General features: G+C 37.9%; 1 protein-coding gene across 1 annotated transcript in view; it reads left to right on the top strand.

The window, feature by feature from the left end:
• RNMT (RNA guanine-7 methyltransferase) overlaps nt 1–13,939 on the top strand; it is a 17,636-nt gene extending 3,697 nt beyond the window's left edge. Inside the window, exons 4-11 of the mRNA XM_068671419.1 lie at nt 193–315; nt 1,251–1,366; nt 3,144–3,325; nt 3,930–4,094; nt 5,160–5,277; nt 7,384–7,485; nt 10,305–10,338; nt 12,117–13,939. Coding sequence (XP_068527520.1) covers nt 193–315; nt 1,251–1,366; nt 3,144–3,325; nt 3,930–4,094; nt 5,160–5,277; nt 7,384–7,485; nt 10,305–10,338; nt 12,117–12,154 — 878 coding nt within the window. The 3' untranslated portion in view covers nt 12,155–13,939. The remainder of the gene's footprint in view (nt 1–192; nt 316–1,250; nt 1,367–3,143; nt 3,326–3,929; nt 4,095–5,159; nt 5,278–7,383; nt 7,486–10,304; nt 10,339–12,116) is intronic.

Genomic DNA, 13,939 nt, shown 5'->3' with positions numbered 1-13,939 from the left:
TTAATGGTTGTTGCTTTCATCACTAGTGGTTTCTAGAAAAAGAGATTTAAGTCTTTAAAGTTAACAAGACTTATAGGTAAAGTAAGTTGTTGGATGTTTTAAAGTCCTTAAACCGTTTTGGTCCTCTATGGATCTTGTATAATAAAAGTGAATTACAGGGACCTGTGTAAGCATTCTCTCATGTTTTTCTAGGTGAATTTATAGACCGGGTACGACGGAAAAAGAGTGACATAACTGTTCTGGATCTGGGATGTGGCAAAGGTGGAGACTTACTGAAATGGAAAAAAGGCAGAATTAAAAAAATTGTCTGTACTGGTAAGAAGATACAGTAACTTTCCAGGGAATGTATAACAGTGTTATGGGGGGAAAAGCCACACCTCTAGTCTTGTACTGTTCCCTTTTTTGTTAGTGTGCCCAAGAGTGCAGTGAGACACCTGTCAAAGAGGCTTTTTTTCAGGTCTTTTAACCTGAAGACATATATTTGATTGTCAGTATAAATATCAGAACCTTTAATACTCTGTGTAATGAGCTCTCAGTTCAACTCATAAATAAAAGCTAGTAGCAGTAAAGAAATACCATATTATCACAGATGGTCTTAGGGTAAAGACACGGGGAAAAGACTGACATCATGTATTTTATGTCTTTTCTCCCATGTCTAATCTCCTGAAGTATTTTTAACTGTTCTGAGAGTTTTAAAATTTGTCCAAACTCTCATTATTCAGTGAAACTATGCCTGTGAGAGTAATAGCCTTAAAAAGAAAATTCCTGTGATGAAACATGAGCGTATATCACAAATCATTGCATTTCAGTATCTTGTATATCTGTAAGAAGATGAAGAGCTTTCATTACTGTTTGAAAACCCCCTCAGAGCCGCACTCTTTTAGCTAATTGAAGCTAGACATTTAATGCTAACAGCGCTTCATATCAATCACTTTGTATCTATTACGTGAACTTTTGGAGGCTTTTTTGCACTTATGAGGATGGCAGCTTTCTAAAATCTTCAGTTTACAACTTTTGTCTGAAGTAAAGGCAGAAAATGTTCAAGAGTTACATTATAATCTCAAATGCTTTCTGAAAACTAAATTCTTTCTCTACAAGTTGGAAATAAAACTTCACATCGGAGTGTAACTGTAGATCAACTTATGGCCTAACGGGTTTTCAGTGCTCCAGTAATTGTTCCAGTTTTCTTGTCTGAAGTTTACACATTCATCTTTTTTCTTTTTACATTTTTTCTTTATCTCTCTCTATAGATATTGCTGATATTTCTGTGCAACAGTGCAAGCAGCGATATGAAGACATGAAAGCTCGATGTCGCTATAATGAACGTATTTTTGATGCAGAATTTATACAAGCAGATAGTACCAAGGTACAGTTTTTAGGTTTTACAATACTTTGGAGATTTTATGTTCTTTTGTTAAGCAAATATAGGAGGTGATGGTAGTGCTGTAATATCTAGGGGATGTTGTATATTTTTAAGACCAGGTTGTTGTACTATCAGGAGAATCAACTGCACAGGTTACTGAAATGTTGCATAAAATTTAGTTAAATGCATTCGATTACTGCTTTACAGGGTAACATTTTTGAAGCTCGGATGCCTTTCTTAGGTAATAAGCGTGATGCTTTTGGTTTCTTTCATTTGATGAGGGAAAGGGAATTAATACTTCTGGAGTTTTAGGATCCAGTATGGGATGTTGAAAACTGTCTTGGCAAATGTGTTTTGATGGTGGAATAAATAAGGGACACTTAGTGATTTAACACATAAATTTCCCTTATTCTGGTATTTTCTAGTAGCATTTTAATTACCATTATATTAATCTTCAAAATATCTGTGATGGTGCAGATGCTTTAGTTGGCATGGAGGTGATGTGGAGTACATTGCTGTGGTTTAGGAAACAGTCTTGTGCACAGCACTGCTTTCGCTCCATGGAAACGAAGACTGAGAGTGCCCTGCTGACACAGGCTGAGGGACACAGCCCAGCTGGTTCCAGTGTACTTGTGGAAAGCCTGAACCTGTCCTACCTAGACTTGCAGGAAGGGTTGGTGGCTTGAATTCTTGGTTGCCACCTTTTTTTTTCTGAGGAATAGAGTCAGTTGCTTGTTTCTGGGTCATCTGTCTCTGCTCAAAATTACAGTCATGGAGTAGAGGAGGCAGCCTTGGCCTGTAAAGTAAGGGATATTTTCACATTATTATCACAGTTAGGTCTTGCGTGCACATGTACTGCCTGTTGCACATTCTGTTCTCTCTGTCCACTCACGCAAAAGTTCATCTCCCTGAAAGTTCATCTCTATTCTTTGTGTTACATATAATGCAAAATCTCAAAAAAGTATGAAATATTAAGTAAAGAATGTGTATTGTGAGCCCTGGGGCATGTGCTCCTGTGTTATTTGTGGATGCTACTGGTATTGTATAAAAGAAGCCTGAAAAGTTGGGGAAAAAAAAAGTTGGGAACTGCTGGAGTACAGGGTCAAACTGTGTTAAGCTTTAACGTGACGCATTTCAAGGGCTCCAAGATCTCCAGGGTTACTAGTTACCTGGATTAAGGGGAAGGGACTGTGTAGTTACATTACATATGTGCATGTATGAAAATACAAGCAAATACAACTTGGCTGGCTTGTTAGCTGCCGTATTTAATATGATGACTCCTCCCCCTCAGTAATATATTTAATGGGTATTTTCTTAGCAAAAGAAATGCCAGTTGTCATTACAGACCGTTGTCATTACCTTCAGTTTACTTAGTAAACTGAAAATACCTTTGATTCTGTTGGTGGTTTCCAGCTTATCTGTGACTGGTTATAAGCCCTCAGCACTAAAATATCTCTGCAAACTTCTAGGTTAACTGTAACCTTGGGCTTTGGCCTTTTGGTGTAGTTATGTAGTTGATGACAAGAAATTAATTTTTAGACATAGTAATTAATTTTTTTCATTGTGATAACACAAGTTTTCAGTGTAGCTGTGGGCTTTTTCTTACTCTTACCTTTTTCAGCTTGTTCTTGTTGAACTTGTGAAGAAGTAGATGTGGAAAGACTTCAAAGAATTATGGGAGTAGTGTATTTTGTTGGAAGATGTAAGTGAATCATGCTTGTTTATGTAGCTTTTGCCACAAGTTTTCTTTATATTTTTTCTTCTCTTTAATGCATTTCAGGATCTCCTGTCTTCCAAATACAATGATCCAGATATGCGCTTTGACATTTGCAGCTGTCAATTTGTTTACCATTACTCATTTGAGACATATGAGCAGGCTGACATGATGCTTAAAAACGCTTGTGGGAATCTCTCTCCTGGAGGGTATTTCATTGGCACAACTCCAAATAGCTTTGAGCTTGTGTAAGTACTTTTTTATCCTACTAGTCTTCCAAAAGTCTGTGAAGCATTGTCAAGTCATAGTTGTTCTTACAGTGCTCTGATACAGTCGTGTAAACAAAATCAATTTTTTTGCAACAGTTTTGGATTCTAGTCCAGAAAATCTCTCTCACGAACTTGACTCAAACAGGTCAATCTGTACTAACTGTTGTCTCTTGTACCCATGGTTCTTCTGGAGTGTGTATGGATCTTCATAGGTAAACCTTTGGTAGTGATTTAAATAGTGGCAAAATATCCACAGCCTGGAGAGTAATTGTCAGAGTTCACTGTGGTAGTTCCAAGAAGTCTGTCTTGTCCCTGTAGAATGTGCCTGGGCTAAAAGTTAATATTCTAGGTCTGTGTGGTCCTTGGCATATTGTAGAGGAATGATAAACCTTTAAAATTTAGCATGCCTCTTTGCTTCATTTCATTTTCATTGCCTTAATGGATTCAGTGTGTGGCAAAGTACAGGGAATCCTGGATGCCGTGATACTGGGATGAAGCAGTTCCAGGTCTCTTAGGCATTGTTTACTCTGTAAAATGAAAAGTGTGTCTGTCAACTACTGTTTGTTTATATCTCTTTTTATAGAAAACGGCTAGAAGCTTCAGAAACAAATTCATTTGGGAATGACGTATACAGTGTAAAATTTGAGAAGAAGGGAGAATATCCCTTGTTTGGCTGCAAATATGATTTCCACTTAGAAGAAGTGGTTGATGTCCCTGAATTCTTGGTTTATTTTCCATTACTGGAAGAGTAAGTTAAATTTTGAATTCCATCTATAATGAGAGCAGTGTTTTATTGCGCAACAGAAAACTTTGTCTTTCTTGTTACAGTTGCAATTCCTTGTTTTTTGTTGTCTCTCTAAATGAAGACATTTCTTGCATTTCTGTCGAAGACTGTAATCTGGTATATGTCCATTGTGCGCAGTTGAAGATGCTCTGGTCAGAAACTGTGAAGACTTGCACTAGATCTTGCATAGGAGTTTCACTGTCTGATGTCATCTGAAAGCATACATCTAGTGCTGTCAAATTTTTCTTCTTTAACCTTAACTTTTTGGGGTTTTATTCTACCTTTCTTAAGTGCTTCAGCAAGCCCTCTTGTGTATCCTCTTCTTTCTGGTGCCTCTTTCTTATCTTACTCAACGTTTTTTTGGATGTTCATTGATTTTCTCCTAAGACTAACTTCTTCCTTCTGTAAATCTCTTGAGTGTATATTTTACTATTACCTCTGCATGAATTCATATATATCGTTACCAGCCTGTTGTCTTCTGAGGTACAGACAAATATTTCCATATCCTCCACCCCGGCCATTCAAGCTCAGTATGAATTTAAAACAATGTAGAGTTTTCCATTCAAATCTGTATATTTTCACGAACTTCATTTGTGTCTCTCTATGAAGAGTGTTAGCTTCTACTACTGATGCCTGTAACTTCAGTGTTGTATGACCACCGTGTCAACATATAACTGAGATGTAAGGCACTAAATCTAGTAGAAAGAGGATTCCTCGGTATATCTATAATAGCTGCTGTGGCAGATGATAATTACTAACTTGAGTGCTAGGAGAAGACACATTTTTTTGTGTTGAAATGTTTATAATCACTTATGTGTAGATTTTTATTGTCATAATTCAAAAAAAAAGTACAATTTGTGGTGGTAATGCAGGTTTTTTTTATCTAAATGTGTTTACTGAAAGATAAATTTTAGAACAATTGTAATCCTAGTGGATACCATAAGATGTCACTGTGGCTTAAATTGTTTCTTTGAAAATAAAGCTACAGTAATTTTGTTGTTTCCCTAATCAAGCTCGTTATTTTGACAGAATGGCAAAGAAGCATGGTATGAAGCTAGTCTACAAAATGACGTTTCGGGAATTCTATGAAGAAAAGGTCAAGAATGAGGAGCATAAGATGCTGTTAAGGAGAATGCAGGCCTTGGAGGTAAATGCAGAGTTAACTTATTTTCTTTTAAATAGTATTTTACGTCTTGTTAATTATTTGTGCAATAACTGAAATTACTCTTGTGAACATTGTGCAGTTTACTAAGGGCTACCAATAGAAGAATTAACCTTCTGTTACTGAAAATGTGGTTGTGGTTGTGAAAATGAGTGTCAGCTGACAGCCAGGTGCCCACCCAGTAGTGCTCTCACTTGCCCTCCTCAGCAGGACTTGAGGGGAGAAAATAAGACAAAAAAGCTTATGGGTTGAGATAAAGGCAGGGAGATAGTATGGTGAGAAACAACTCTCAGTTATTTTCTTAATTGTCAATAAACTAAAATAATCTTCCTAAAGTCAAGTCTGTTTTGCCCGTGATGGTAATTGGCAAACAAAGGCAAAACTAAAAATGCCTTCCCTCTTCCCAGCCTCTTCTTCCCAGGCTCAACTTCATTCCTGACTCCCTTACTTCCTTCCCTTGCAGAGTGGCTTGTGGAGTTGGGGACTGTGATGGATCCAAACAGCTCCTCTCTGCTCCTTCTTCCTCATGCTTTTCCTCTGCTCCAGCGTGTGTCCCTCCCACAAGCTGCAGTTCTTGAAGAGCTGCTCCAGCACTGCACCACATTCCATGGGGTGCAGTATTTCAGGAACAAACTGCTCCAGTATGGGCTCCTCTCCGTGGGCTGCAGTTCCTGACAGGAGCACGAGCTCTACATAGGCTGCAGCTTCCTTCAGGGCTTATCCACTTGCTCTGGCCTGGGGTCCTCCACCATCTGCAGGTGGATATCTGCCCTGATGTGGTTCTCGATGGTCTGCAGGGGGACAAATTGTTTCACCTTGGTCTTCTCCATAGGCTGCAAGGGCATTTCTGCTCTGGTGCCTGGAGTACTTCCTACCATTCCTTCCTCACTGACTTTTGTGTCTGCATCCAGTACAGCAATTTATTTCTGTGGGTAAAATTGCAAATTTGAAGCAAGTTTTCAGTCTTAATAAGAAGTAAGCAGAAACACATCGGTGTTATTTGACCAGGTGTGGTCAATGTTTGTTTCTTATTTTAAATAGAAATACAAGAATCATGCCTGGTATCACGCAGTGGGAACTGTAATCCATTTCTTCTACAGCTGATGGGCTAAAAGCTGGATCTTTGTTCAAAAACTACCATTTAAGAGTCAGAAAGTAATCTTTGTAGGAATAAAAGGAAAGCTGTGTTTATAGAAGAAAATGATACCAAACTGTTACCAGGCTTAGATTTTGTCCGGTGTTTTTGCCTTTTATCCTCAAGCTGTTATCTTGGATGACTTCAGCAGCTTTAGAGGAGCTTTTCGATGCTATCTTTGGGGCTTTATTTTTAATCGTGGTTACATATGCTTTCGTTTTACTTCAAATGGTAGAATTTTTCAGCACAAAGCTATCCAGATGAGTATGTGGTGACACATAAAGCTTAGTGACATGGGCTACAAGTGGACTCTACTGCCCTTCTTGACTCAAAGAGGGGCGGTGCTCGTATTTCCAGCAGCATGGTGAAACACCATCTTACATATCAGCATCTTAGAAAAGTGAGAGTTGTCTTAATTAGTAGCTACGTACAACTGAGGACAGCACTGTTGAGTACAGACCACTTTGCAGTAACTGGGATCTTTAATAAGTCTATGTTAGTTTTGAAGAATTGGATCTATGCTTCTGTTTATAGCTCCTGTGTGTCATTCAGGCATTTTAAGCATTCTGCTTGCTATAGCATAGCTGCTCTGTTCTCAGTAGTTCTCTTCACAGTTGCTGGCTTGTTCAGTTGCTGCTTTGAAAGAGGGTATGTCTAGATCATGTTCATAATGAGCTGTACATGGAGCATAATTTTTATAGTTTATTCTGTCTGTCCTGTTTCAGACATGTAAGTAGATAAAAGTTAATTTTTAAATTCTGTGTATTAGATTTTTCTGGGAAGTAGCAAATACCAGATCTGACCAGACAGGTGCTTCAAATGAGAAATACAAATTTTAAGATACTCCTAATAATTACTGACCTCCTTTTTGGGCCATGTTGTCACAAACCCTTGACTAGTGTGATTAATGTATCATACTACCTAATTAATATTTTGTTCTTTTTTGTTTTCACTAGCCATACTCCACATCTGATGATTCCAGACTTGCTTCTGATAAACCTGATGATTATGAGCATGCAAAAGAGTTTATCAAAGATGGCAAGGCAAAGTTACCATTGGTAAGTACCTTCTCACCTCACTACAGCAAACAGTGTCTAAAATTGAGGCCATAATCTTGCAGATGTTTCATACCTTCTTCATTTCAACTGCAATGGAATTGTCACCTATGTCTCCATGTACACGACAAATCATAGAACAGGAGGTTAATCTATAACCTTTGCTTAAAGAATTAAATTCAGTTAAGTTGTTAGCTGTTAAAAAATTTGCAACGGTGTGGAAAGAAAAGGATGTTTTGCCACCCCCCTTGACATCTGTTCTAACATAACTATCTTGAATCTTGAATTTCAAGAATTTTCTTATGATTCTGGATCTTCACTCTATCCATTTAAAGTTCTAGTTTTCTTCTTTTAATCCTCAGACAGGAGAGTTGAAAACTTCCTTTGTAGTCTTGTAGGTATTTAAAATATTACACATTTTTTCTGTTGTCCTTTTGGGTGAAGAAGATGCAGCTCATTTCACAGCCAGTTTTAGTAAAGTTCTGTTTTTATTTTTTAATCTGCCCTTCCTGCATTTTTTTGAGCGGAGCTACTAGAACTGAACCAGTCCTACCTGCATTCATATATTTCTCTGTTTTATTAAATATGATATTCTGTTCACATCCAGGAATGGAAAGACCCTTTCTTTGTTATGATAGTAATGTTACCTTGTACAATATTTAGTCTGATAGCCTGTCATATATTTTTCTGCAGTTCTCTGGCTTTGCCAGCTTGATTTATTTCAGAAACAAAGAACATTGAAACATCTTTTATGGAGATCATAGTAGATTTTAGATCAGTGGTCCAATTAAATACTTTCTTGCTGCTTCTGGTCTTGTCTTCTAAAGGACATGCTGCCTTTCTGATCTTCCTGTCTTTCTCATATTTTTGTAAATGAGGTTTCTTTCTTTTACTATCCTAGCAGGACATTGACAATGTTGGAGTTTTGTTTGACCCCATTTCTGCTGTCCTTCCAGTTAGATACTGAATTAGCCATATTGTGATCAGGACTTCTTAGGCTAGTTCTGTGTTTACATTATGTGGTACTTGGAGTGTGATAGGGTCTGTAGCTCCTGAGAGTGTTTTGTAAGACTGGGGTGGAAGCCTTGATGAGATGATGTGTATTTTGCTGCCTTTTGTGGCATGATGTTGGGGTTTAACACAGCAGACAGACACCTGAACGCCACGTCTGCTTACGCTCCATGCACGTGTACAATTCCTCTGAATTTCAGTTCTTGAGGGGCAAAGTGCTCCTGGCAGCTTGTCCCCTCACAACCTTTTAATTCTTCTTTGTTGGTCTCAGAGCTCATTGGGTGTGTGACGGACAGGAGCCTGCACAAATGCTGTTCCTGGGAAGTGAGCAGGAGGTCAGACAACATCTGCTGTTCCCCCAGGAACTGCTGCCATTGCCTATCCTGTCCGTAGCCAGACTGGCTGTTCAGCGTGGCATATAGCTGTGTGCTTGCTTCTGCACCTGCCTTTGGGGAGTCAGGCTGGATGGAAACCTTGCAAAAGCATAATTTCACTGTCTCATGCTCAGCAGTTCCTGGTGCAGGTTATTGGCTGTTTTGGTCCGAATTTTAGGCTGTCTTTTGTGTGTTGGGGTTCTTTAACAAGAGAGAACCAAAACTGGAGGCTAAGTAGTTTGAGCAAAGTTTGTAGTTTAAGTAAGGTGCGCAGTTACTAAGACCTGGCGTTAAACTTTTTTATGGTGCTTGTAGTGTGAGGCTGTCGGCTTGACATTTTTCCACATGGATTTTTTTTATTTTTCATGATTGGCTTACCTGCTGTTCATGTTCTGAATTATTGAGGATGTAGTGAATTATTGAGGATTTACTTCATATATAACGATCCTACATCAAGAGAGCAGGTTTCTTTTCCCTCTGTGTTTGAAATCTAAAAATTTCAAAAAGAAAGTTGCCACTTTTAAGAAACAACCTTAAGAACATGAGAATGGCTGAATAAGACCGAAGACCTCTTTTGCCTGATAGTCTTAACAGTTGGCAAATAGTTGTTGCCTGGGAAGACGTGTGAGAAAGGGTGTAAGTGCTATGTCACCTGAACAAGTCTCTTTATTCATTTTACTGACCTTATAAAAGATGAATCGTTTGGTCAGAACTGGTCAGTGGGTAGCATACAGGTTAAATCGTGCCCACAGTGAGAGCACACTGGAAGAGGATGGAGTAGGCAGAGCAGAAAGGGAGCTTGTTCTTTGCTACCCCATGCTTCTTAATAGGTGGAGTAAATGGCAGCAGCTGTTTACTTGAGCATTGCTCCTGCTACTGTGCTTTCATCTGAAAGGTGGGCTAGGATTAGGCTTCCTGGGGCTCCCAGGTGGATTATTTTCCCTAGCATGCAAGCTGGGCTCAGTTGCTCTTCTGGAGTAGAGCTTTTATGGTCTGGCGGGAGGTGTTAGGTGGAGGCTGGCAATATCCCAGGGGAAGGTGGCAGGCCTGTGGCCTTTCCACAGCTTCAGCGTGAATGTTGGGCAGCTTGGGCAGGAGAGCTCCTTGAACCAGGTCAGGTCACACTGACGTGCAGTAGTGAACCCATTGTGTCCCCTCATTGCAGAGGCATCCAGCCCAGCAGACTGGTGGCCCGTTCTGCTATGCTTATGTAATTTAGGTGTTTTCCTTTACCTGAGGTGTCCCAGCTCCCCATCGTTCTAGCTACTGGAGTTGTAAATATCTGTGGTCTACAGTAATGCTTAACTAGGACCTAAATAACCATCTAGTGTGGGTGGTTAGAAGTTGGTCCGTGAAAGATTGTTTATCCTGAGTTAAAACGGTGATATGTTGTTTCCTCATCTTTTTGCTTAAACTGTTTTTTATGTCCTCTTCTAGGGAACCCTGAGTAAATCTGAATGGGAAGCAACAAGTAAGTACTGTTTAGAAAACTTGGTGTTGACTAAATGACTGCTCTGGGAAATGTATGAAATAAATAGACTGTCAATTAAGGAAGAAAATGTAAATTTTATATAAAACAGTATTTTATTTGTGTTATTGGAATGCCTGTATATAGCCAGGATAGTACACACAGCTCAAGAAATTGGGTGAAGGGAAACGCATGAAATAGGTTGAACTTCTGTTTATTTAAGTAGTTTCAAGTATGCAAACGTTCAGGCCGAAAACACTTTGGGGAAGCCTTCTTAGAAGGTATGAAAAGAGGATGGTAGTGTCAGTCCTCTAATACTAGCAAAAACGTACACTTGGACATTATACTGTTACTAGTCAACTAGAAAACAAACTTCAGTAGGGGCATATATTCATCAAAAAAATAGACAAGTCAGTTTTGGGAAGACAGACTTTACTTTTTCCCTGTAGCAGTTGGCATGTTTCAGAAAGAAACAACATGGATGTTGAAGAGGTATTTGAATGTTTTATGAAAGGGGTGGAGGGAATGGAAGTCTGTGCCTCAGACATGGGAAAGGATACAGTATTCTAAAATACATTTGAATTCTGTAAGCATGTTTCATGGAAAAGTTTTGACGTCAGCTGTCTTATAGTTTTTTTCAATGTTGAATTTAGTAAACCTCACATAAAAGGGATGTAGAATTCTGTTGGTAAAAATCCTCTCCCAGAGAGGTTGTTACTAACTTATGTGTCACAGTGGCCAACCAGTACTTGCATTTTTGCAGACAATTTTACTTGTTGTGTTAGTAGGCTAAAAACAAACCAAAATGCTGTTTAAGTAATGAATGAAAAAGTCTTTACTTAGTGTTTAGTTTTTAAAGTAAAGGTTAATTCAAACAGTGTAAAAGTATTATGTAATCTATGAATCTAGTTGAGAGGGGCTCTTTATACCTTCAGAAGTTCAGTGATGATTGTATTTTCAAAGTACTCTTTTGAAATTTTTTTTTCTAGAGAGACTTGGAGTACAGAGTTTTTGATGGTTTAGGACATAAATGCAGCTTGCTCGTTACACGAAACTTTACTTTGCTTTATTGCTGAGGAATAGAAAGATTTGCAGTGTAGCTAGAATATTTGTTAAAAGTTAGGTTCAAGTGGAAAACTGTTTATTTGGACTCAAGGGTTTGAAGTGATTTAACTTACCTGTCATGAAGCTTAAGAACTTCTGATGTAGCCACATTGGTTTGATTATACGCTGAATAACCATTTCCCAGGGCACTGATGGGGACTTGATGAGATCCGCTTCTGGAATTATACTGTTCTGTAATTGAGAAAATGCTATCTGGCATTTGTAAATATTTGTCTATGATATTTTAAATGAGCAAAAATTGAAAGTGAGGTTGATTATTTGACCCATTATTGTCTGTTAAAATTGCATGTATAAAGGATTCTTTAAACTCACTTGCATGTGACTTTTTTTGCAGCAGGGAATGTTAATTATCTGTAAAATGAGTTAATTATCTGTAATTTGAGTTGCATTTACATTAATTGAAGTCAGTGTTGCATCAGTAGTATCAACAGTACTTAAAATATTTTCTTCTTTGCACACTTGAAGCTCTATTTTGAAAATATATCTAAAACTATGCTAGAATTGAATGCTAGAGTTGTGGGGAAACCATGGCAGTTCTTACAGTGTCAGCAGTCAGTTAACAAGTCGTTTGGGCAGGATGTCAATCTGTTTAAATTTTGAACCCCTATGCGAGTGGCAGAGGAAGCTGAAACTTTGTGCTCCTTTTTCTTTTCTAGGTATTTACTTGGTATTTGCATTTGAGAAGCAACTGTGAAACTTCACATACTGGATGCAGCAAGAAGAGATCATATCCATGTACAAGTTGGAATGGTCTGAAATCCATTGTGGCAACTATTTTTTTATTTTTATTTTTTAATTATCAGAAGTGTGCAGGACACTACCAAAAACGAGAGGAAGCTCATGATTCTGAGTTACATTGCCTGTCTGTGACAGATGGACTTGTGTGTGTATATATAAGAAAGATTCTGAACCAGTCTTTTTAAGGATTTGTAAGCAATCTGCATGCTCTCAAAACTCACGTTTGAACTTGACACAACTTCATGTTACAAAAAAAAACGTTTTGTTAGTAGCTAAGTATGTTTGTGGTTACCCGCCTAACCCTGTACTTTCTGAAGCTGATGGAAAATGACTGTTGGCTTCAGTGATGCAGAATGAAGGCCTAAATATTGTACTGCAAAGCTCAGTTAATTCATAATGAGATATATTCAGACATATAGGGTATGTCTACATTGCATGCAGAGCTAAGTGGTAAATAATACCCAAGTCAGTTTGAGTACCTCTGTGCTGTGCTCCAGCCTGCAGTGTAAATCTACCTTAGTGGTATTCAAAGTGTAGTTTACATGATAAAGTTCTAGGATTTTTTTTCTAAATCTTTGTTTTTGTGCTTGCTGATATGTAGTGTCAGTTCATGGTGCTTTCATGATTAAACAAGTTTGTTCTGTACAAAACTGCTCTGAAAGAACTGAATTTCTACAGTTTTGAGTCTTTGTTGTTTTTCCAGGTATGACCATGTGGTAATAACAGCTGCTGAACTTAAATTACTGAACATTTTCTATTATATTAAAGACTCTCCTGACTTTTTGGTAGTTTTAATGTCTCTTGAAAGTTATTAGACAGATCTTAGGATGTTTGTTACTTGTTTCATAAAATTCCAAATAAGCTTGGTGGAAGGATGAGCTGTTGGTGACGAGGACCTTATTGCGGTCCTTAGTGTTAAGAACATGGTCAAGTATTGGATCATGAACTTAAAATGGAACCTGTATGACAATTCAGGATACTAGAATTTTACTATGGGAAGGGGCAGTTGTGCATGTGGATAACAATTACCAAATTAGAGTCAAAGATTCTATTCGGGAATACAAATTAATGATACCAATAGACAGAATAGTACCTCACTACTGTCCTCCTGCCTGTCAGTCTCTTAGAGCTGGCTTAGGGATTTTTGGCATGGCGTTTGCTCTGCTTTTAACATGCCTATAGCTACCCACTCCTGAGAGGGTGTGAGTAACTTTCTTCAAGCTTTTTCTCTCCCTTTTGGGTCTAACAGTAGCTTTTTGCTGCTGATGGCTATTGTATTTTACATACAGATTAAATCATAAAGTGTTGATGGTACACAAGTATTTTTGCAAAGCTGTAATAAATGTAGGAAAGAACATACCTGTTAAACGTTCAAGTTATTTGAGTTTGTAGTTGTATAGCCTTCCTTCTGTAATTGGGTCATACTCTTTCCTCTGATTCTTGATTTTTTATTATTATTATTATTTTTTATTATTTTTTAAATCTTCTGGAAGATCACCTGTAACCTTCACTGGGATGTAGCTGCTACTAAAATTAAGTAAAACAAGTACTATATCTAGTAGAAAAGAGTCTTAAACTAGCTGAAAAATGCTGACAATTTAGAAGTGCTGAAATGTTTCATTGAACTTCATTTGTGTGCATCAAAGCTAGTTTTGTTAGATTTCTTATATCAAGTTTTATTTGAAAGTACATAGTTATGCTATTTTTGGAAGAAATCAGAATAATAAAAAGGGGAGAAATA

This window comes from Anas acuta, chromosome 2 (genome assembly GCF_963932015.1).
Source record: "Anas acuta chromosome 2, bAnaAcu1.1, whole genome shotgun sequence".
Classification (NCBI taxonomy): domain Eukaryota; kingdom Metazoa; phylum Chordata; class Aves; order Anseriformes; family Anatidae; genus Anas; species Anas acuta.
This window is presented reverse-complemented; position numbering and strand designations above follow the sequence as displayed.